The 23,570-nt window shown below is 40.3% G+C and overlaps 2 protein-coding genes across 5 annotated transcripts in view; one reads left to right on the forward strand and one right to left on the reverse strand.

The window, feature by feature from the left end:
- The first annotated feature begins 1,009 nt into the window (after positions 1-1,009).
- BBOX1 (gamma-butyrobetaine hydroxylase 1) lies at positions 1,010-23,295 on the forward strand. 4 transcript variants are annotated; one of them, XM_058806425.1, is made up of 9 exons: positions 1,010-1,236; positions 2,894-3,008; positions 10,429-10,627; positions 14,001-14,106; positions 14,997-15,193; positions 15,891-16,057; positions 17,197-17,283; positions 21,731-21,837; positions 23,088-23,295. In XM_058806425.1, the coding sequence occupies exons 1-8, from the start codon at positions 1,015-1,017 to the stop codon at positions 21,805-21,807; spliced, it is 1,170 nt and encodes a 389-aa protein (XP_058662408.1). In that variant the 5' UTR covers positions 1,010-1,014; the 3' UTR covers positions 21,808-21,837; positions 23,088-23,295. The 4 variants fall into 4 exon arrangements, with proteins under 4 accessions (XP_058662408.1, XP_058662409.1, XP_058662406.1 ...); XM_058806426.1 differs by lacking the exons at positions 21,731-21,837; positions 23,088-23,295 and adding an exon at positions 18,181-18,697; XM_058806423.1 differs by lacking the exons at positions 21,731-21,837; positions 23,088-23,295 and having other exon boundaries at positions 17,197-18,156.
- LOC131558733 (bifunctional heparan sulfate N-deacetylase/N-sulfotransferase 4-like) overlaps positions 22,648-23,570 on the reverse strand; it is a 56,662-nt gene continuing 55,739 nt past the window's right edge. The window contains 1 exon segment of the mRNA XM_058806723.1: positions 22,648-22,767. Coding sequence (XP_058662706.1) covers positions 22,648-22,767 — 120 coding nt within the window.

Genomic DNA, 23,570 nt, shown 5'->3' on the forward strand with positions numbered 1-23,570 from the left:
AGTAATGCGTTAAATATGGTTTTAGGTTATAACATAATGTTAAAATAGAAACTATGTATGTGGGATATTTTTTTAAAGACAGGAATGAGGTACTTGCACCAGATAGCAGCCACAGGACACCTAAATCTTTCAGAGAAAGAGAATTTATTGCTCCATTATCAGAATACATGAACTTCTTCCTGCCTCGCTCAGCCCTGAAGACGCCATTAAGATTAGGAGGAAAAATTTGACCCTGACCAGAGAGAATCCTGTGTTTGAATGGAATTTATGCATCTTGTATGGTGTATGAATTTGCAACAGGCTGTTGCTTTTAAGGGTTAATCCTCTGTTAACGGGTGTCCATTTTTAGGTTTATTGTGCCCAGAAAAAGGTACATGGATGTCCATAACTATTTGTTTCTATTGTCTCATGTCGTCCTAATCCAAATTGTCCAAATAATTATTACTCTAATTATATTGCTATTTTTATAACCATTTTATTGTTATTAAACTGTTAACATTTTTTAAAAAAAAATTAAAAACATGTCTTTTTAAAAACTTTTTTTTTAATTGCGTTTTTCACAATATAATGAATATTCCCGTAGTCTAGGTAGTTGGAAGGGAAGGGGGAATCGTTGTAACACTGTCCTTGTGCTGTTCTTGCTTCTTCAGTAATAAGCTGCTCTTGGTGGCGCTTTAGGATCTCCGTGACTGAGTTCCCTCTGATGTTTTTGCTATAGGACCCAAAAGGTAGAACCCAATATACAATACAATACAATACTTTTTATAACACTACCATATGCTTCTCCACCACCAGCTGTTGAAAATACAGACATTTCTCATGCATTTAATCGCACTTACACTTTTCCCTCTCTTTATTCTTTAAGTAAACGACTTGAAACTCTGAAAAACAAATGGCAACTGGTTTCAGGAGCTCCATGACTTCCCTCTGACGTCTCCCTGTGACGTTTTGGCTACAGAGTCCAGAGAGCGGAGGAGGCGGCAGCGCCGCGGAGCGCAGTCCCGGCGTCTGAGCATGAGCGCGGCCGTGCGGACGGTGCGGGCTGCGGGCGGGGGCCGCTCGGTGTGCGTGCAGTGGGAGGACGGGAGCGAGAGCAGCTACCCGAGCGTGTGGCTGCGGGACAGCTGCCAGTGCCCGCTCTGCTTCCTGCCCTCCGCCGGGGCGCGCAGGCTGCGCCTCGAGGACCTGGATGTGGACATCGTGGCCAAGCAGGTTGCTCTGGCAGGTAGCAAAAAGGTATTTGAAGCAAGCCGTCGTTCACCTTCTCGTGAAAGTTGTCTAACGATGCTTATTAATTTAAATTCGAGACAATGGCAAGTCGCGCTCTGATGACAGTTTGCTTGTTTGCACGCCTTAGCAGGTATTTGCAAAGCTTTCAGGAAGAATCGCATTTTGGGGAATTCGGATCTTTCCACCTTCATGTGAAACTTCACTGTATGGATTTTATGCAGAGGCTGCATAAACTCAAGCTTCAACTTTTATAATATAGTAATGCTTTTCAAAATTCTGCCATATCCTTCTTCATCACTAGTTGTTGAAAATTCAGACATTTCTTGCACATTTAATCACACTTACACTTCTTCCTCTCTTAATTTTTTAAGTAAATGGCTTGAAAATATGAAAAAATAATGGTAAGACGATGAATGACTTTAATCTATAACAAAAATATCAGCTTTATTAGGAAACTTTCGATGCAAAATAACCTTTATCTTGAGTGAACGCTTGATCCAAAGTTAAAGCCAATAATCAGAATTGGACTAATGTCTGTATCCCTGTCTACTTATCTACATTAACATTTCTTCCTGCAAAATAGGTTATCAGACAAGAGAGGAGAGGAGCTGCCCTCCTTATGAATGTCAACCTTTCCTGACATATAAAATCCTAGCATATGATTTAGATTTTTGTAATGTTTTATTAAAAACAGTTCGTGGCTCCTTTGGCAAACTGATTTCCTCGGTTTTATACTTAAAGATATTTTAAACATATTGGAAATGCAGCAGTCAGCCCTGTGTCAGATGTGGCAGCCTTGCTGCAGGGGCAGTTTGCAGAGGCTGGCTCATGTGTGAGTAGCTCAGCCACAGAATAAGGGTCCCTGGTGAGGAATTCTGGACTCCCAAGTTGATTGTACACAAAATTAATGCCATGTAAATTCAGTATTTGATCAGGCAAATTAGGAATTGTCTGCTTCCACTTAAATTCAGAAACTGATAAAAGCACAGCATTAATACTAAAATGATACTGACAGTGTTTTACCATCATGTGAATGAGCAGAGTCATGTGAATTGGGAATTGATACCTATTCATCCACCTTAAAAATTCAGCTAGGGGTCTGTGCTGGACTGATCTCTTTCAGTTCATGACAAGCAAAGCCATATGCTTTCTATCCATGTTTTTTTTCAAGAGTTTGAAAAACTCAACACTTTATAAAAATTTATTTGATAGAGGGAAGACTTCAAAAGTAGGAGGTGGACTTCTCGAAAAAGGTCCTTGTCTGTCTTGTTCTTTTTCTTTTCTCACGACCTGTCAGTGTTTTGCAAGAAATTTTTGCTCTTCTGAGCTGGGTTGAGGTGCTCTCCCCAGTGATACGTGCCAGTTTTTACAATTCCCTTCTTTCTGTTAAGCGCAGCGCCCACAGTGGAAACAGTCCACACAAACCAGCAAATTAGGTCATGGGTTGAAATGAAAATTAACATTTATAAGAAGTAGCAGAATGTGAATGGTGTTTCATTTGGGTTTTCATTACTTGTTTGCTATCATGCTTCAGGAAAAGTTTAACTCTGATATTATTGATCTAAGTATTACAACTTCTGCTGTTTCTAAGGAATTTTGTTGTTCTAGATGATGTTTTTCAAATATTTTTTTTCCTAATTCACCTTTTCCTTTGTGTTGAAAGATCTCTATTACATGGCCTGATGAACACACAAGTGAATATGAAGCTGAGTGGTTGAAAAAACGATGCTTCTCTGAAGAAGCCAGAGCTGAAATGCGAGTAGATTTATTTTTGCCAGGTAGGAATTAAATCCATGTCTGCCATGCTTGTGACAAATGCAAGGGGTTTGACACTGACAGTCCTGGTTGAGGTGCCTGTGTGAGGACCAGGTCTACCCAGCTGAAGCTGTGGGAACAGCCCTTGGTGCCCAGTGCCAGGCTGTGCATGTGTGACAGGGACCTGTGGTTATCTTTTCCCTCTTCTACCTTCTATACCTGGGAGAAATGCAACTACTTGGGCTGTACTTACTTTCCTAAAAGCCTTCTGTTTCCAGAAAGTGTTAGTAGGTCTCATAAATGAGCCATGGACCACTAGTGGTCTGTGGCTATGCAAGTGTCTGAGTGCTGTTTAAAATATTTAAATTTTTTCTAAATTTTTCTAAAAAGAAAGTTTATTTGGAACTGCAAGGGAGTTACAACTGAAATATTTTTTCCCCTTTTTCATGGCCTTCTTGTTAAAAAGTAACTGTGTAGCCTGGCAGTGTGTAGTGCTGAAGTTCAGGTTGTGTTTGCTTTGCTTCCCGTGCGTGTTTTAGTGGTAGACTGTCTTTTGATCACAAAGTATTTTGTTCAACTGTCTTTGTGACATTTACCCTGTACAGATCACTTACCCTTTAAAGTGGATAATTATAGAGCCACGAGGTTTGGCATGATGCATTTCATCAGTCAGAAATTTGACAGCATTTCAGACTGAGCATGGAGGTGTGAAAGCTTGGAGGATGCCTGCGATTGCTCTTGACGGTGTTCCTGCGAGATCTGCTCTTGCAGAAAGCTGTGTTCAGTGTTAATACAGTATCTGTTAAAATAGGACATTACTGGTTTAAAAGATAAGAAATATCTCCATTCATTTCAATGGATGTGTAATAAACTCTTCATAGTTCAGAATGGATCTATTTCCCCTGATAATATAAATGTTTCTATCTACTTTACTTTTGGCAAAAATAAACGGTTGTGTTTAGTATTTTGAAGAGTTTTGCATGCTTCCAGAGTGAATATGGTGAAGATGCAGACCTCATTCAGGGAAACTAGACTTGATTTTTCAGATGGCAAGAACTTTTATTTGTGAAAATGAATGCCCTATGAAAGCTAGCAGGATGTTTCGTAGTCTTCAAGAGGATCGATGTAAATTGCTTTAATTAGTACCCATGCAAAATAATCTAGATCTCAGGTTGTGTTCATTGGCAAAGGTATTAATTACTGAGATTTCAATATTTCAGATGTAATGCTACATTTTTTACCTATTATGAAGTCTTAACTGACTGTGATTTGCCTTCACATGCATGCATTTGCGCAGTGGTTACCTTTGGCATCTAAATACAGTGCATGTTTTGGAAGCCAGTTCTCTGCTCTGCTACTGCTCCTCTCCATTAGAGCCATCCAGGTTAAAATATACACCAAAGATCTGTTTCATTCTTTGGGCAATGCTTTTTCAGATTCTGTTTCACATGGTTGGTCTGAAGAAATTGTGTATAAATGTTACACCAATTAACTGGCTTTATTTTAGTGGTGTCATTAATCTTCCTCATGCTCTCAGACAATGATAATAATGAGCTCCCTAGCTCATTATGATTGACACCTTCTTGCAGTTTTCCCCAGGTTTCAGTTGCAAAAAAAGGCTGCAAGTTTGCTTGCTGGCTGTTTAAGATCTGTTTTTCATTGTATATTTTGGTAAGTTTAGCACACACTTCCTTGTGGTGATGCACACTGCAAATCACATGCCCTTAAGCAGCTAACCATAGCCCAGGAGTATAATGTTACAGACAGTGCTATGAAATGCCAGCCCTGCATGCTGCTTCAACAAAGAGAAATGCAAGCTTGCCAGACTGCTGTAGTTAAAGGTTAACCTTCCTTCACTGCTGACATTCAGACCTGTGGCTGGTTTTTTGTGGTTTTTTTTCTTTTGCAAGGGGTTATTTGCTTTTAGTGCTGCTTTTTTAAAAAAAATATTTTTCCATCATGGTTTCTGATTCCAGAAACATAGATGTCAGACATTGTGTCAAGCCCAAAAAGAAGAGTAGGTCAGATTTTCAGTGCATGATGAAGTGACTATAAATAGCTTTATGGCAGTATGTCAAGATTTCTCTTTTAAAACATTGCCAGAATCCTATCCATGCAATATGCAAAATCAAAATCTGCTATTTGTGTATATCAAGGCTCATTTCAGCCCCACTTACAAGATGCTCCCAAAAGAACAGCCAAAGAGCCATATTCTACTTCTAGAGCTGTGGTGTCTCAAAGATACTCTTTTTTCTTTCTGTTTACTGGAGTTCTACACAGCAGATGTCACAGGAATGATTTACCATGTCTGTAATTCAGATGCTGGGGTTAGTAGAGGGTGCTTGTGAGAGACACAGAGTAAGCCAGTATCCAGTATCTAACTCCATTGTGTTTGCTGAGGCTCATTTTCCAACATGCTGGTATTCCAACAATAGGATGGGGCTGGGGGGTTCGGGAGGTGGGGGTGGAAATTAGATAACATCACAATCATATTTTCATGTTGGGTGAAAGAGAAGATTCTGCAGAGCTAGTCTGTAGTGGTACCTAATATTTTTAATATTAAATTAGGTTAATGTTTAAACAGCAATTTAAAGGTTTCAAATTATGATAATTCTTTAAAATGTGATAATATGGTACTGAATGTTTACATCCAGCTCCATAAAAGTTTGAATCAGGGTGCTAACAGTATCAATGCTGTTTTCAGTTTCTCTGCTAGGTCCTGAGAGATGATAATTTTAGGAGGATGAAGTTAAAAGTAGTTTTTTTACTTTAAAAGTTTGGTCATTTGAATTTATCCTGCAGTAATAACTAATAAGGGCTTAATGACAAGTTAGGCTGCCATATACATAACTTATGATACAGCAAAAATACACTTGGCTTTCAACAAACATTAAAATACATGCTGTAGGCAAAATAATTTTAGATGAAGTAATTTACTCTAGTGGTGTCTAGACTTTCTTTTATTACTCCAGAAAATCTGATCAGCATTGTCCCAAGTTGTGTAGTAAATGCTGGATAATTCCAAGTGTTGATGCATGCACACCATCTGCAGGTATTGAACAAAGGGCATCTTCTCATTTTATGCAAACTCTAATGTAGTTAGGACTAACCTGGTATGATCAAGAAATGGGATTTTTGTTTTTCCTTTCTTCCCTCCCCCCAAATTATTGTTCTGAAATTATTGAAAGAGGCAATAATTCTTTCAAAAGATTTTCATTCTTCCCGTTTTGAAAAGCACATCGATCTGGGGATTTAGTAGTCATAATATAAATTATCAATAAAGATACAAAATTATTTTATAAGACTTGTTTTTATCCTGTATGAGTTGTTCAGTTACATTTGCAGAGGGACCTGGGCAGATTGGATAGATGGGCTGAATCCAGCAAGGTGAGGTTCATCCAAACCACAACAACCCCTACAGCACTACAGGCTAGGGACAGAGTGACAGGACAACAGCCAGGCAGAAATGGACCTGGGAATGCTGACTTGTGGCAGACTGAATGTGAGCCAGCAGTGTGCCCAGGTGGCTCCTGGCCTGGATCAGGAATGGTGTGTCCAGCAGGAGCAGGGAGGTCACTGTTCCCCTGTTGGGCAGCACCTGGAGTGCTGTGTCCAATTTTGGGCCCTCACTTCAGGAAGGACGTTGAGATGTTGGAGCATGTCCAGAGAAGCGCAGCAAGGCTGGAGACGGGTTGGAACACAAGTCCTGTGAGGAGCAGCTCAGCTGTGTAGCCTGGAGAAAAAGGGGCTCAGGGGTGACCCCATCACTCCCCACAGCTCCCTGAAAGGAGGTTGGCCCAGTGAGGGTCGGGCTCTGCTCCCAGACAACCAGCCACAGAACAAGAGCACACAGACTAAAGATGCACCAGGAAGGTTCAGGCTGGACATCAGGAAGAATTTCTTCACAGAAAGGGAGATTGGGCATTGGGATGGGTGGCCCAGGGAGGTGGTGGAGTCACTGTGCTGGAGATGTCTAAGAAAGGCTGGATGTGGCACTCGGTGCCCTGGTTTAGTTGACAAGGTGGTGCCAGGTCATGGGGTGGACTTGATGATCACAAAAGTCTTTCCCAACCTAGCTGACTGTGATTTGCAAACATAAAGATTTTTAATTTGGCAACTGCAGCTGTGCTGTGCAAGTGAGACCTAAGGCTGTCCAGACACTAATGACTCACCCTTATCTTTCTTACCCCTTCTGCTTTCAGAGCATATGTTCTACTACTTCTACTGTAGTACAATGGAAACTGTATTTACTGCCTTAGCAGGGGGAAGAAATTGTTCTATGATGACATGATAAAACAATAAAGTGCTTGATTGGGATCCACAAGGAAATACTGCCAAAGAGTACAGTCCCTGTGCAGTCCAGTGCAGCTCCTTGATAGATTTTCAGGCTGAAGAGATTTTGTGAATAAAAATGGGTAGAAAGTTCCTGTTGTTTGGTATGTGGAAGAATAACATGCCATGGGGAGCATACAGTTTTCTAAGACTTTCAGGAAGTCTTTTTAAAAAACACTTTTAAGTGGAAGAACCTGCATACCACAAGATCTTTTTTCCATTCTCTTTTGCTTTCCTGTCCCTTTTCCAATTAATTATGGACCTGGTAATCTGTCAAATTGTAAATATTGGACAACATAGAGCATTTTCTTCTGGAGCCAAGGTGTAAATACTGCTTCTTTTAGCATAGATCTATGACTTGTCTTTCACCTATTGCTGTTGTGCTCACCTGACTATGATGCTCTCTGGGACCAGTAAGGAGAATTCCTTCACTGTTTTTCATACAAATATGAATTGTTTAAAAGCTGTTCATGTGTATACCATAAGTGTGAGAAATTAGACCTCAGAACTATTGCAGCTACTAGAAGGATCAAAATTGGCACTAATGTATTTAAATTAAGCTCTAAGAGCTCTTTGAAAAACCCCACAATTACTAATATGTAAAGCATAAAGATTAAAAAGTCTGCTGGAGATCCTGTGCTAAAATTAATCATTTTCTTTGGGATAATTAGTATTAAATGGTGTGGTCACATTCATATTACCACTTGGAGCTATATGCAATGTTCCAACCTCATGGTGTCATTATGGAGTACATTGGCAAATGTGAAGAGGAAAAGGCTGCTCCTGCAGTAGCTCAAAGGCCAAGCTCTTGACTGCATCAGCATGTCAGGAGGGGCTGGAAACTTGGAGCCTTTCTTCTCTGAAATTTGAGGTGGATTTACATGCATTTGTGTACCAGCTTGCACCTTTAAAAAGAAAGACAAACCTAAAGCATTAAGGGTGCTGGCTACACTTGTCACTGGAAGGGAATTTATATAACAAAAGTGACGCTTTGGGGAAAAGAGTCTATGGCTTTGCACGGCAGGATTGAACTGTATTTAATCTCTAGTTTTTTGTTTTGTTGGTGTTTGGCAACTATTTTTGTTTGTTGTTGTTTTTAAAATGCAAAGTGGTGAAGCATTAAAGAAAAAAAAAAGCTCTTCAGTTTTAGTAGCTGTTTTAGGAGTATCAGTGTAGAGTTCAGTTTTGTTGACACTTTGCAATTTCCACCTTTAGCAGTACCATAGAGGTTAAATATCTCTTCAGTCAGCAGGCATATTATGGTTACAGTACTATTCCCAAATACATTTCAGAGTCTTGCAAAGGCTAAATTCCCAGAAAAATTATTTCTCTTCAAGTTAAGTGATATGAGAAGCATTTTGAATTTAGCTTTTACCTCCCTTTGGCTCCACAGCTTGAATCTGAGGCCAGAGGACAGGCACCAGCGCTGCAGGTCTGCTTGGGTGGAGGATGGAGGGTGGTGGTTCCACAGGGCAGCTGTAGGGGTTGGCAGGTTTGTCATGCCAAAGTCCAAGGCAATCCCAGCCTGCTATGCTGAGCATGTGCTGTTCTGCAGTGCTGTGACAAAGCACAGGTCTGTAACAAAAGCCAAACCCACTGGAAAACCCAACACCACAGGCCATGCTCTGCTCCAGAAGGATCATCCCATATCAGGTGAAACTTCTAGCAAGAGCAATTGGGAACTTGAACAAGAGCACACTACAGTCCATGTACCCTTGGAAGCCTAGGACTCCTGGAGCTGCAGTTCAATTCTAGGTGCATGTATTTATTTTCCAAAGTGAAGAAAATATGTTGATATAGTCCTTGAAATTCTACTTCTTGTTTCTGGAAAATTAGGAAAATATTTATTAGCAAGTCAGTAAGAAAACTAGGATGGAAAAGATGAAACTTAAAATGTTCTATTAGTTTTCACATAGTTATTCACCTGCTCTGTCTTTCAAAGGATATTCTTATACAACATACTTAAGTCTATTTAAATTTCTTAGCTTCTAATAAAGTGAAAATATTCATACTTTATTTTTTCACCATCCTTCAAACTTTCTGTGAAAAGATCTATATTAAGTTAAACACAGTGGATCAGTGAGTAACTGACCATGGAGTGGTATCAAAAAGGAATTTAATGATGTGAGATTATATGTCTCCTGAAGATTTGCATTTTTTTATTTCGCAGACCTGTGTTACAAAATTGAACAGCTTGTTGAATCATACTACTGCTGCTTCTTTGAAAATCAGGTAGACCATAAAAGATGGTCTTTGTGGATAGCTTATTCCTGGCCATGTGTGTTCTGATTCTTGGACCATCTCTAAGTAGCCTTAGCCAGATGAAAGAAGAACACTACTGGTTAAAAAATATTTTAACTCTGTAGTGTCTGAGTTAATTTTTTTTTTAAGAGCATATTGTATTTTGTGCTTCCTACCTATATCTAGAAAGAGGTAAAAAAAGAAGCCCAAACCTGATCTTCGCATTTGTTTGAACTATAGGATGTCCTTCAGTCACGAGGTAAAATTACCCAAAGTTCTCAATTCTGAAAGCTCCTTGGAATTTGTAGTTTTTATTTGTCCTGTCCACGAAGAGACGTTGGAATAAATGGAGATACAGGCATTTTATAAGTCATGCCACCTGCATAATTTTACAAATGTTTATGTGGTCTCATTTTTTAGTGTGTGATCTCTGTGATTGATGATTGGGCAAGTTATCTGAATATTAGCTAAAACACCAAGTAAGGTAGTTATGATTTAAACAAAACAATTATTCTAGATAAAATCTTTTCATGCTTTATAATACACTCTTCTAAGAATAGCAGCTTCAGATTAAATATATAATAGCAAGGAAAAACAATTATGTCTTTACTGTAAGAATAAAAGCCCTGATTCAATATTTTAGAGAATGCTTGACTTAAACCAGTAATGTTTCAAGTTTTGCAAAAAACTAGAATCAATGCTAACTTTAAGCAAAACAAAAAAAGTAAGAATGAGCATCTTTGTCCTTTTTACCCATTCCTGTGCACTATCTTTGAATGTGTGTGTATGTTTGTGCATACAAGCCAGTAAATGGAAGAGTTTTGATACTAAAACAGCTAAGAACTTGTTTCTCTATTTCTTCCCTTTCAGAACATCAGTACTGGGGCTCAGACCTTCAACTTCCCAAAATACCTTTTGAAGAGATCATGTACAATGATGAAAGTGCATACAGGTGGTTGTGCACCCTAAAGAAGGTAGGAATTGTTCTACTGACAGGAGCTGCTACAGGGCAGGGAGAATTGATTAGACTTGGCCACAGGATTGGGTTCCTGCGTCTCACATTTTATGGGTGAGTTTGTTTTATAAAATCTTTGTTTTGCCAGTGTTGTAATCACCTCTAATGCTCTTAGTCTAAGCTTGTTATATTTCTTTTGAGGATTTATATGCTAAAGCAAAGTGTATGTTTTTTTCTCTATATTTTAGAAAATTTGGCATCAAGTTCATATACTTTAAAAGATAATTGCTCTGCTGTTACAGGTAGGGTATGTAGAGAAGAGCAGAAATAACACTAACTGCAAAGAGAAGGAAAATGCTGTTGAATATAGGGTAACAGTGAGACAGACTTACTTATCTATGCCATGAAATCCCTAATTCAGTCCTGTTCTGAACAGAGGAAGTTATCTGTTCTGAAACTTTTATTTAGTCTGATTTTGAGTTATGGCTATAGGTAAGACTTAGATGATGGTATCATGGCCTACCTCACCAAGAAAATGGGCTGAGTACCCATTTTCCTGCTTTCAACAGAGCCTGCTCTGGAAAGCCATAGCCAATCCCAACAAGCAGAGTTCAGCTTGAAGGCGCACAAGGAGGCACTTGGAAATTATCTTTTTGATGCCAGGAACTGGCAAACTGAAGCTCTACCTCTGCAAGCACCTACTAAATGAGCAGACAAACCATGGTGGCAACTCAGATCTTGCTGAGCTGAATCAGTAACCTCTATCTAACTAAGAAAAAGTGTTTGTAGCTAGTACTTACCATAATTTTCCTCTCCAAAACAGAAGTTCAGTTCTTGCTGGCTTCCAGTCCTGGGGTGGCTTTCACAACTGTAATAAAGTAATAACTTTGGGTCATTATTTCCCTGGTGTTTTACTGGGAGCCAAATACATGGCCTACAAAATATGAGAAATAAAAGGATAAACTTGGAGTTGGCAAGCCTGCCAAATTAAACATTACCGCAACAGAACCCTGAATTTTAAACTGTAATGTAACAGCAATGAATACAATTCTAACACATGAAAGAAAAAAGCCTTTCTTTGTGTCTAGATGTCTGCTTGGTGTGACCTCCCTAAAATGTCATTACTGTAAAAAGTGGAAACATTCTCTATATCAGCCATATAACAGCACCAAGAGTTTCCACTTTTTAAATTAACTTTTTTCTTTCCATTATGGAGACCCAACTGCATTAATGAAGTCTCCAGTCATACTGCTATTTGTTTCTCCAACTTCTCACCTTGTGAGACCTTGTGTTCCTCCTCTGTTCTGAAGCCTTGTCCAGTGCTTGGTGTGGTGTGAAGTCCTCCTTTCAGGGCTCCAGCACTGCCATGGAAACAGCCAATCCATCAGTGTCACCTGGAGGTCCTCAGCAGCAAGAGAAGGACACGTGTCCCAAATCTCATATGTATAAGACATACACTTTTAATGAAGTGTAAGATCAAATTATTCAAATGTGTCTTCAGTTCCTAGTGCTGCACTTTGGCAGGACTAAGGAGGTGACAGTCAGCCTGGTTTTCTACTGATGAAGGCTGAACCCATGTTGCTATCTAATGCAAAAAAATTGCTACACCTGCTTGGTGCCAATCTTCCTACTCTATCAAACAGCCTGAACAATGGGCTTTGAAATCTGACCCTAATTATTAAACCACAAACCATTCCAACCCACTTTGCTCTCCTTAAGGTCCCAGAGTCCTCTAACATAACCTTACTACCTGTCCCCCCAACATGGCCAAGATGCTTCGGCTCAGATGAGACTTAGACAAAGTGAGGTTGATTTTTCCCTATTCAATGCTGAGCTCCCCATTAGCCTCTTTGACTTCAAGTCAGTAATTTGGGTTTTACCAAAGCTCACTGTGTGGAAGGAAAGCTCCTGGAGAGCAGCTTCCCTTGCAAATCCTGACAATACTAAAGCAATGTCTGCTTTTACAAAAGCTTCTGATGATTCTATAAAATGTTACCACTCCAGCAATTTTATATATTTTATCTAAATAAGACGGTGTTAAATTGTTTTAGAACCATCAAGTGACACCAAAGCTTATGAATTTAAAGATGGAGCAAATCTAGCTGCCTTCAGCACTAATTGCAGGAATTATAAAAAGGGGCTATTTTTTGGCTGTCAGACTGTGGAAATGTGGTTGAAATTGTCACACTTGAGTACTGAGGTCATGTGATAATGAATATGTGCTGTTACTCAAGTAATGTACTGATGAATATGTGCCATACCAAATAATAAAAACTATTTCTCCTAGTCAGTTAAACACATTTGCAAATACTCAAGAGGGTTTTCCCTCTGGAAATTGTAGAAATCTAATTTTAGCATTTTTCATAATTTCTATACTAAATAGCACTCCTAGAACAAAAGTATTTATATACTACATATAAATAATTTTATCTGCATGATCTTTAACCTATTTTCTTTTTAAACTGTTATTAAGAAGTAAAAGTAGGCACACACCATCTGGAACATATTTTGTCTATAGTATTCCACAAGGGAAAATGAATTTCACAATTTCTTTTTGGTCACTGATGTGCGTGCAATTATATCATCTCTGTATGGTAAATTACACTTTTCCAGACAAACATCTGGATCTATAACATGCATCTGCTGAGGATTGTCTTCCATCACATGAGCTTTGTATAAACAAAACCTGTGGTTCTAGGTCTCAAATTCTCCTGCATGGTGTGTCACTCAAAACACATTTTGTCTGTGCAGCAACATGAGGCATTCATGTCATTGTCATATAGCTGTGACTTACTTTTTTCACTGCAATTGTCAGAAAATTTTTACTGAATTGTGCCATATTCCAAGAGATGAACTATATAATAAAATAAACAGAGCTAGTTCTCAAAAAGGATGTCATAGAAAGGGAGGAAGTTTCAAAGTCTTTCATCAAGATATTTTTCTCCAGAAGCAAATTTTCAGCTTACGGGAAAGATCCCCCTGTAAAGGATATTCTATATTTTCTAAGATTATGAAGCCTTAAAAATAACTTCTGGGGAAAATTACATGGCCTTTACAAGTTCTGCATTTCATTGATAATGTGCTCCATGTGGCAAAGGGAAAGTGAAAGGTTGATAAAAAGAAATGGGCCAGCTTCTACTCACTTATTTCTGAAGCATCATTACTAGGATGATTTCTACTGGCAGAAGCCTCTTGGTTAGTGTCTTCAGCTGGCCTTTTCCACCACTGGAAAGCCATCCCTCTTCCAGGTACTGCCCTGAAGCCAGATGTCCCTTGACACACTGAAGTTTTATCTAGGACTGCTGAAATAAGCCTCTGTTGGGGTGGAGGGACACTGCTAAATCTTTATTTCCTTATAATGTTACAATATTTTCATGTCCAAAGATGAAGTGACTGTTGTGCTGTGATTTCACAGTTTCAATGTGTACTGTCTGGCATGCAGGCTGGATGTTCTAATGTGTTTTCTCTTTTCCCTTTCATTATAAAGACCAACTTGGCAAGTGCAAGACAAAGCAGATGCTAACAATGTAGCATACACAACTGAGAGACTCTGTTTTCACACTGATTACCCTGCTCTGCAGCATCCACCTGGGGTAAATTGAGTTTACTGGCTTTTTCATTCCACAAAAGGAGAAAGGGAAATGTTCTTGTAGTGTGAAAAATGGTTGGTGATCAGTGGCTCTGAATTTTGTCTTAAAAGAGCAATGTAAATATATCGATATATTATACTGCAAATGCCGATCTATATACACATGGCATACAATTTATATGGTATGATATAAATTCAGCATGTCTCCCATATATCCCATAATTTTAAAATTAAATTCACAAAGTATTGAAAATATTGCCATATGAGAAAACTTTCAGGTCCTTTATATGCTGTGAGTACTGCTCTCATTATTTCACAAAAGTTAGTGTCTAAATGCTACAGTCAGGTTGTGACATTTTAGGACTCATCTCTTCAGCTCAGGAGGGTAACAGAGAAAGAATGAAGATTAAGATGGTATATTCTGTTTTCTGTGAATTGGTAAAAGATAAATACTTTTTTGCCCTTTCATAACAGACAAAAAATCAGGGCCCTTCTGTAAAACTGGACAGCCACAGAAAAGATGTTTTCACCCCGTTCCTGTCATATCAAACTGTAATCCACATAACTCACATCATTCCAGAGAACTGGAAAGTAGTAGGAAGAGAAAGAGGGACTCAAAGGAAAGAAGCAAGACCTCTGCCACTGACTCACAGGTTGCAAGCATTAGAGGATATCCCAATGGGATGGATTTATGAACACGCTATTTTAATTTTCTGCCTTTGTGATACTGGTGGCAGAGTGTTGTGAGCTGCAGTAAATGAGAGCTCAGTCTGTCACTGGGAAAAAAACCAAACAACCAGAATAAAAGAACCACAGATGTGAGAGAACTGATACTAATAAACTGTTAAATATGCAAGCCAATTATTTTTTTAAAGAGCTGTTAATTCCTTCCAGGTTCAGTTTCTTCATTGTATAAAGCAAACAGCTGCAGGAGGTGAAAGTGAAGTTGTAGATGGATTTCATGTATGCAACAAGCTGAAGAAACAAAATCCTGAGGCATATCAGATCCTGTCCTCTACTGCTGTAGACTATACTGATGTTGGGGTGGATTACTGTGATTTTGCTGTGCACAGTAAACAAAGGATTATAGAGTGAGTAGTTTCAACAACACCTAAAAAGAAAATCCCTGTTGTCATCTGGTGGATGATGTGTTGGTAAGAGAAGGTCTGCTCCTGCCACCTTGTGGGAAAACACTGGTTTAACTTGGTCTGTAGTTCTCGGTTTGGGTGGTTTTTTTGGTTGATTGGTTGGGATCTTTAGTCTGTTTTTTTGGGGAAATGTGTGACTTGTACTGTGCATTGTGCCACTTAGTTGGTTTTGCCACACACAGACAAGAAGTGGTGGTAATTAGAGTTACTCTAATTACCGGTGAGCAAACAGCCAAATGCCAGCCAATGTACATGTATATGTCATGCTAAGGAGAGGTCATCATTTGAAACATTTAGGTTAAGAACTATATACTATCAGAAGATGAAATGTAAATGTTCATATTCTTTCCTGATTAAAAAAAAAAGTTGATTATTTATTTTAAAAAGTCTACAATTAAAGAGTGTATAATATAGATCTTTGAGCAAATTAAGTGTCCACACGTTTTCCTGGTTATCCCTTTTCCTAGTTAGTCTTAATTAGCAAAATCCAATCCAATATCAATCTGAATTTTACTATAGAAACATACTGATATTCCAGCAGGAGAATTCAGTTATTGTTTAATCATCTTGAACTGTTTCAGTAAAAACAGAATACATTCTTTTTTCTTTTCCTTTTTTTCCCCTTTTCTTTGTTTTATAGCACAGATTCTAGAGGTCAAGCAATTCGCATCAATTTTAACAATGCAACAAGAGACACAGTGTTTGATATACCAGCTGAAAAAGTGAGGCCATTTTATGCAGCTCTAAAGGAATTTAATGATTTATTGAACAGCGCAGAACACAAGTTTATTTTCAAGATGAAACCAGGTCAGTAAGTTCCTTCTCCTTACAACAATTTTTCACATGTTTTTCCTGACAATCAAAATACTTGAACACTGCTAGCACTAGTACTGGGAGGAACTTCAAGTCTTTCAATCATCTATTTTATTTCATACTGCTTTCTTGCATTCATCTCGTAGATTTCTTTTGCCATTGTTACACTATAAAGAAGAAAAAAGTGGCAGGGGAGAATAGTCTACCTATAGATTAGTCAAATGTATCTCTAAACTAAATACAAAACAGCATTTTATGCTACATAGGATATTAGAAATTGATGTTTCAATAGCACCATAGATTGGCAGTCCTATGTGTAATGTCTTGTGTGGCCTTAATCTCTGTTCTTTCATTCCTCAGCATTAGAATAAATACATGAATCTCTCAAGAGATATTACGAAAGTAAATTCATCTTTGTATCTGACTGCCTCATATACTATGGTACTTGTGTCTAAAATGTCTGTGAGGAAATTAATCTCTCTCCTTTGGAAACACACAATAAAATAATATGTAAGATCACATTAATGGAAAAACAAAGTGCCTTACATTACATTAGTGGCATCCATTTTGTTGATTAATGCAAATGGTGGTATGGGGAATGAGGAGAAGATAAAAAAGACTATGAGTTTATTTGATTCAAGATTTACCATAATGGAGACACACAAGGAAGAAAAATTAAATCGGTATTCTAGCATTATTTATGCAATTTCCTAACTCTGTGTTTTGACTTTGTTATCATGAAATTCTCTTAACAGGGACAGCATATATGTGTATAGTACAGCTAGTACTAGACTGGTCAAATAAAATGTATTCTAATGGTTTTCACACATTTTATTTATTTCACCCCTATGGATTTGCATTCTCCTCAGGGCTTGATTTTCTCAGTATGCACTCCTCTAGCAGCCTGCTTTTTAACTCCTCATTATACAAGAAATGAAAGAGGTCTCAAAAGGGAACTGGCCTCTCTGGTTGAGAAAGTTAAAATTACTGTGTTGTTGCTGTGCATCTCCAGCTGGGCTACTTAAAATTATTGCTCACTAACTGTTGATATGAATCTGCCTCTGTGTCTTTTGAAGGAATCAACTCTAACATTCCAACTACTGACCTTTGTCTTTGGTGCAATCTCTTTACAGGAGACGTACTGACATTTGATAACTGGCGTGTGCTCCACGGCCGCCAAGGCTACCCATCCTGTCCAGAAGTGACACGTCACCTGGAAGGTGCCTATGCAGACTGGGATGTAGTATTGTCAAGGCTCCAGCTCCTTAGGGAAAGGGTCCTGAAGAGGTCTAGGCAATGAAAGGTGATGCTTCCCTGGGAGATCTGCAGTTTTTCTCTGTGGAAGCAGGGAGCAGAAGTTAGCCAAGGCAGAAATTCAATTGGGACTGAAATTTGCAGGTGAATGAATAAATGCTGATGATGAGAAGTAGCCCCAAGGAGTGTGGATGAGTAGGAAAGCACAAAGGGGAAGCAGGCTACAGCACTTCCTTGTAGGAAGGCAGAAACCCCAAAATCTAAGACACAAAACTTTCTCCTAAAAGAAAAAAGTACCCAAAAGGTGATTTTGTGCCTTTTTTTCTTTTTTAGATCAGATTGCTTATGAAATATTAAATGCTTCATGTTGCAGAACAATTTCTCTTTGCTTACTTGGTGTGATTACACAAAGCTCTGCAGGAAGATGTGCTGCAGCTACAATGTCATTGAATAACATTTTCTGTTGGTGGGTCTATTCTCTCCGTCACCAGAATATTTAATTGCCGCTGATGCTGATGGGAATTGAGAGCCTTTGGAGGGCGTGCAGATTTAATGTGGAGATGATTCCCCAGCTAAGGCAAACACAGTGAAACACTCACAGAGAGTTAAAGAAAAACTGTAAATAAATATCTGCCTCAGAGCAAGTTCTGAAAAAACTCATCTCCTCCAACATCCAGCTCTTCCTTGTAGCTCAGCTCCTCCTCTGAAGGGAAGCTAAATTACCAACAGGGGATGTGTGTTACAGATAAGTTCTGCAAGGCAGCAGAACATCCACCAGACTCTGAGAAGTGGCAAGTACAAAGTCAATTGAATGGCATGCAGTTATCTCCCAAATTATAAACCACACTTTTCCACCCCCACAGCATTTTATGGAATTGCAATTCAGATTGAGAAATCCCACTCCACCCGCTGCTGACCTTCTCCTGGCTGAAAATAACCTCTGAGAAAACCCCAGGATGACTCCAACTGCCAGCCCATAAACCCCCCTGACCTTCTGTGATGGAGACAGATTTGTGTATTAACGTGTCACATTCCCAGTCCCAGAGAAATAGGAGCACTATAAAACTGGCCCAGGTCTGGTTAGAGGGAGCTGCAGCAGGACAAACAGCTTTGCAAACCCAAAGTGGCAGATCTGGCTTTATTGAGATGTTTTAAATGTTTTTCTCCACACCCAGCAGCTGCAGCTGACTGAAATGCAAATATCAATCTGGTTTCCTGGGAAGTCTTTAATTCCTCATGAGCAGAAATAGGAGTATAAATTATATGCAGGATTCATTTCTGCCATTCTATAAATCAGTTGCTGACTGGGATTTGGACATTTACAGGCCTGAAAAAGAGCTCTCCTTCTCCTTCTCCTTCTCCTTCTCCTTCTCCTTCTCCTTCTCCTTCTCCTTCTCCTTCTCCTTCTCCTTCTCCTTCTCCTTCTCCTTCTCCTTCTCTTCTCCTTCTCCTCTCTCCATGGACATAGGAAAAGCTCTTTACACAAACAGATCACCTCACAAGTTAGTTCAGGTTTCCAGGTTCTAGGAGGAAATAGTCTGATTCATGAATTTTCTGGAAGTAGTAAAATTTTTCAAGAATTCTGCTGTTCTTTTATTAAATAAGACTGAGGCAGGAAATTTGCCTGGACCTGGAAAGCCTGATGGAAAGCCAGCTGATTTTTAGGGCCTACAAGTATAGGGGCCCACAAGTTTGGGGTTTTTTGTTTTCCTGGGTTTTTTAACAGATTTAGACTCCTAAAATACTTTGGAAATTTAGCTACCTTTGAAAATTTGTCTACAAGCACCAGGCAGACCTGGAAAAAAGGGCAAAACTTGTGGTGAGATATCTGTAATGTCATTTCTAATTTGCTCAATGATAGAAGCTCTAGGGAGGTGCAATTAGGTATTCTGGAAGGTTTGTAGAACGAATCCTCGACTCTGCTATGATTTAACCTCATTCTGACACAGATCAGTAAAACAAATGAATATTTTATAATAAAAAATAGAAGCATTACGAGATTTTAGGGAGAGAAAAAAAGCTATCTCATACTTCTGAGTGCACAGTTTGAGGAATTTGCAGTAGCTGGAATCAGGGCCTTTCAAGATTCCTCAAACGGAGCAGAAGAAAATTATTTTTAATTAGGGCAAGAGCTTGCTTGGGGCTGCGTGTCCCTCTCCTGTGGGGTGCAGGGAGGCCAAACTTAGGGAGGGCAGGCCCAGATTTTGGCTCAGGGAATGGGAAGGAGGGTTTAAGGGAAGAAGCAAAGCTCTGTCTGTAATACACCATCAGAAATGTTTATTCTGTGGCAGTGAGAAGAACCCATAATCAGCTGTGAGCACATCAATTATTTAAAATAATTCCAGCAAGTACAGCCCTTGACCTCCCTCACCATCCCCACCCCCCCAATAAAAATACTTTGAGTGATCAAAATTTATTTTCATTCCTTCTGCTTCAACACCAAGTATTTGTTCAACTGGATTTGCTGTCGTCATGTAGGAGGAGAAAGAAAAATTTAAGTAAAAAGAGCTTGGGCAAGACAGTGAAATTTTTCCTCAGCTCTATCAACAGGATGTCCTTTGCTCTGAAATACTGCAGAAATCATAGAAGTCTTATAAAAGTTATCCAGTCACTGGAGCACTGAACACTTCAGAATCTGTGTCGCCTGCAAATCCTGATTTCTTTTTGGCAGCTTTTCTAGGTAGGAGAGTGATGGAGGAATCGAGTCCGTGGGCAGGTCCACACCTTTGCAGTCACACTAAAAGGATGAACTGGAACACAAAAAGAGAAATAAAGACAGTGTAAGAAATGTTGTCTGACAGGGAAATTCCTGTCCCATGAACACGGAGTTATGTAGAAGAAACCCCAAACTTAGCCTTAGTTCAGTACAATCAAATCAGCCATTGGTCACTGCTGATTTACGTCCCTGCTTGACACAGATGTCGCACACTCACATTCCTGTTAGAAACATCAATTTTAAGCCTATTATGAACATAATTTGTTACTGATGGGAGCTACATGAGTGGTTGATGTCTCCCTTTTGGGTGGCCCAGCAGAGGGGAAAGGAGCACCCCACCCCCTGGCTGTTCAGGGGATGAAAGATCCCCCATCTCCCTGCCTCATGTGGGGAGGGGGAGAACGAAGAGGAGCAAACACTCAGCTCCTGGTTCTGTATTCAGGGCACATCCCCACTGCCTCATGATCACATCAGAGAGCCTGGACCCATCAGCGCTTTCATTACACAACCTCTTCCTCCCCCAGGAATTTCTAATTCCGCCATTTTAATTTGTTTGGGGGACTCTTGGCAGCCTGCTCCCCTGTCAGAGAGGAAATTTGGTTTATTAGACAACATCTCGGAGCAGTTAATCCTGCAACTTTATTTTAGACCTTGAGAGGTCAATGCATAATTTAGAGGGGTTTGGATTCCGTTCTGATTGCTTCTTGCTCAAAGACAACCTCAGTTATAGGAGCTCAGCTTTCCCAAAGCTCTGCTTTCATCATCAGCTCTGCTGCCAGGGGCCCTGACTCCCCTCCCTGCCCCACAGGGTCACATCCTGGAATTCTCATTTCCAGGGCAATGGGAGCAAACTGCAGCTGCAGTTCCCCTGCAGCACTGTGAAACTCTGAATTAAAGCCTACAGCACAGGAATCCCGTGGCTTACAGACAGAAAGAAGGACCAGCACAGTCTTTCCCAGCCACAGCCCTCTTGCCTTCAATAATTGTTGCATTTTTGCTGCGTTTGTTTTGCTGGTCTGTAAGAATCCCAACAATGATGTGGTCAGTGACATAAAAAGGCATAAAAAAGCAAAGGAGATCATTTCCAGGCAGTTCACAAAGGCTCCTCTGTCACACGGTGGTGCAGAGAAATTCTGTGCTGGTAGGTCCTGTTACAAGTGGAGGGAGTGAACCTGGAAATAATGTTATTTCATCTTTATGACACATAAAGAAGTCAATTCAAATGTCAGTTCTCAATGGAACATGAGATCTCTCGGAAATGTGAGGCCCATTCAAACCTAAAAAATACGAGTGAGGTATAAAAATATCTGGTGGATTTTCAGGACATGGTGCCATTACAGAGCTGAGAGCTGGAGAGATGGACTTCTTTCTAAACAAAAAGTTAAGAACAAGAAATAATTTTCTGGATTCTCTAGTGTTTGTCTCATTTCCTTGAAAAGCTCCTGAAACCAGTGTCATGTTTATTCAGCTTTTAATCAAGAGTGAGGCAGTCCTCTTCTAATTAAAGCTGAGCCAGTTTTAATGCATTTTAACAGCTATAATTCTATCAAATGCTCCATTTAGATACTCTTCTCTGAGCAAGCCTTACTTACCCAGAGCTCTCATTATTCCAGTCATCTGTGGTATTGCCAGTGCTCTAAGATAAGGGATTGTGGGTTTCTATGTTACATACAAATACATGTGTTTACCACTTCCAGGTCTGAGGAATGACCTCCATCCAGGACAAGTAAGGAGTGTCTGCCCTGCCTTGCTGACCTTGCCCCCACAGCTCTGAGAACCAAGCACAGTTCATGTCACATTTCTGGTAAACCACCCTTTCATTTCCCTGTGGGCACAAAAAGCAGGTATTTAAAAGTGAGTGTGTGTCTGATCTAAAGATACACAAGGCAGATATTCAGGAGTGAAGATATGTATGTCATACATGTTTGTGTGATATACAGGGGCTGTGTTTGTCCTTTCAACTCCATAAAAGTCTACAGGAAGGGTTTGTGCTCCAGCACACTGTTTGTGTCCAGAACACGGAAAAAGGTAATTAAAGGTACTTTTCTGCACCAGTTTGCAGACCGAGACCCTAAATGACTCACGCAGTGTCTGAGGTTTCAAAAGCACAGCGCTGCTCAGCAGACAGAAGCTCAGCCGTCAATAGCAGGCCGCAGGCAGTGCCCGCTGCGCGGCCTGCTGGGAACATGAAGGGATTTGCAAACAAAGCGGGAAAAGCCCAGCGCATGACCAACCTCCCAGTCCAGCGAGAGACGTTCCCATCCTCTGCCCGTGTCCGGACAGACTGCAGTTTGTCCGTGCGGTGTCCGTCCGTCCCACGCAGAGTTCGTGGTGCCCCCTGAGGGGAGGAGCGAGGCTCGGCGCGGCCCCGGCCGGAGTGCAGGAGGAGCGGCCGGGAGCCGCCCGAGGGGCTCGGTGCCGCTCCGCCGGCAGCGCGGCCATTCCAACACTTGTCGGGCTTGGGTTTGGGGCTTTTTATGTATTCTCCTGTGGTTTGTCTGGATTCGCTGGGAAGGGCGCGGTCCGTGAGGTCCTGTCCTGACGATGCCGAGTGAGCCGGAGGAGCGGGAGGGTGCGGGCGGGCAGGGATGCGCCGGGCCGGGCGCCCCCGGTGCTACGTGACCTTCTGCAGCTCCTGCCGCAGCCACGAGGGCAGCGGCTGGCCCAGCCTGTGCAGCAGCTTGGACAGCTCCACGTTGTGCTCGCGGTAGTAGCTCGACAGAAACGCTCGGGACTGAGAGGGCGGAGAAAGAAACCAAGATCAGGTTAAAGGAGACCCCCCCTGTAATGGGTTAAAACTTTAAGTTTTTTCATCAAAGCTGACAAAGTAATTCCAGTAAGACTGTTGCAACATCTCTAGTTTGTTTAAGTAAATTTCCAGACTTTAAAAGATAAGGAAGATGAAACCAAAAGACAATAGGTTTCACAAACATTTGTTTATCTGTTTAGTAAACTGTTAATATGGGTGGGGGGTTTGCTATGATTGACAACACAGTATCTGCTCAGTAAACCTAAGATTCCAAGAACTCAGCAGATTGAACCTAAAAATTCCAGGAATCAGACAAAGGAAAATTACCAACCTTCATCTTCAGATCCCGGGAGGTGGACTATGACCACCTAAACACAAAAGAAGAATACGCAGAGTACTGCACATCAGCCCGGAAGAAGGACTGTATAAGAACTCCACAGAAAACCAGAAGAGTGCGGCAGTGTCAGAGCGGAGACTCTCCTGTCGTCCAGCGTGCCCGGGGCGCTGACTTTGCCTATTATCGCTTGCTCTATCAATTAATAAATTTCATGTTATTTGGACTTATTAGTCAGTGATTCATTCCCCACCGCAACTAACCTATAACACCCCCCACAAATTGGCTCTCACAGGGGGAACTCAATGCACTCTCTTCCAAAGCTCGAGTTTCTGATTTTTAAAAACATCAATCCATTGAAAATACAACAAAGGGGGGAAAGTAATCAGTGTGTTTATTTAAGGTCAGTATTAAAACTGACCTTTTTTGCTCCCATAAATTTCCGAACAGCCCT

Source organism: Ammospiza caudacuta, chromosome 6 (genome assembly GCF_027887145.1).
Source record: "Ammospiza caudacuta isolate bAmmCau1 chromosome 6, bAmmCau1.pri, whole genome shotgun sequence".
In the NCBI taxonomy this organism is placed as follows: domain Eukaryota; kingdom Metazoa; phylum Chordata; class Aves; order Passeriformes; family Passerellidae; genus Ammospiza; species Ammospiza caudacuta.

Bases quoted from the DNA above. Each gene is read 5' to 3' on its own strand.
- BBOX1 (XM_058806423.1), top strand. From the start codon at position 1,015: ATGAGCGCGGCCGTGCGGACGGTGCGGGCTGCGGGCGGGGGCCGCTCG. The intron at 3,009-10,428 runs GTAGGAATTAAA...CTTCCCTTTCAG, and splicing joins AGTAGATTTATTTTTGCCAG to AACATCAGTACTGGGGCTCA. The intron at 10,628-14,000 runs GTGAGTTTGTTT...TTCATTATAAAG, and splicing joins CTGCGTCTCACATTTTATGG to ACCAACTTGGCAAGTGCAAG.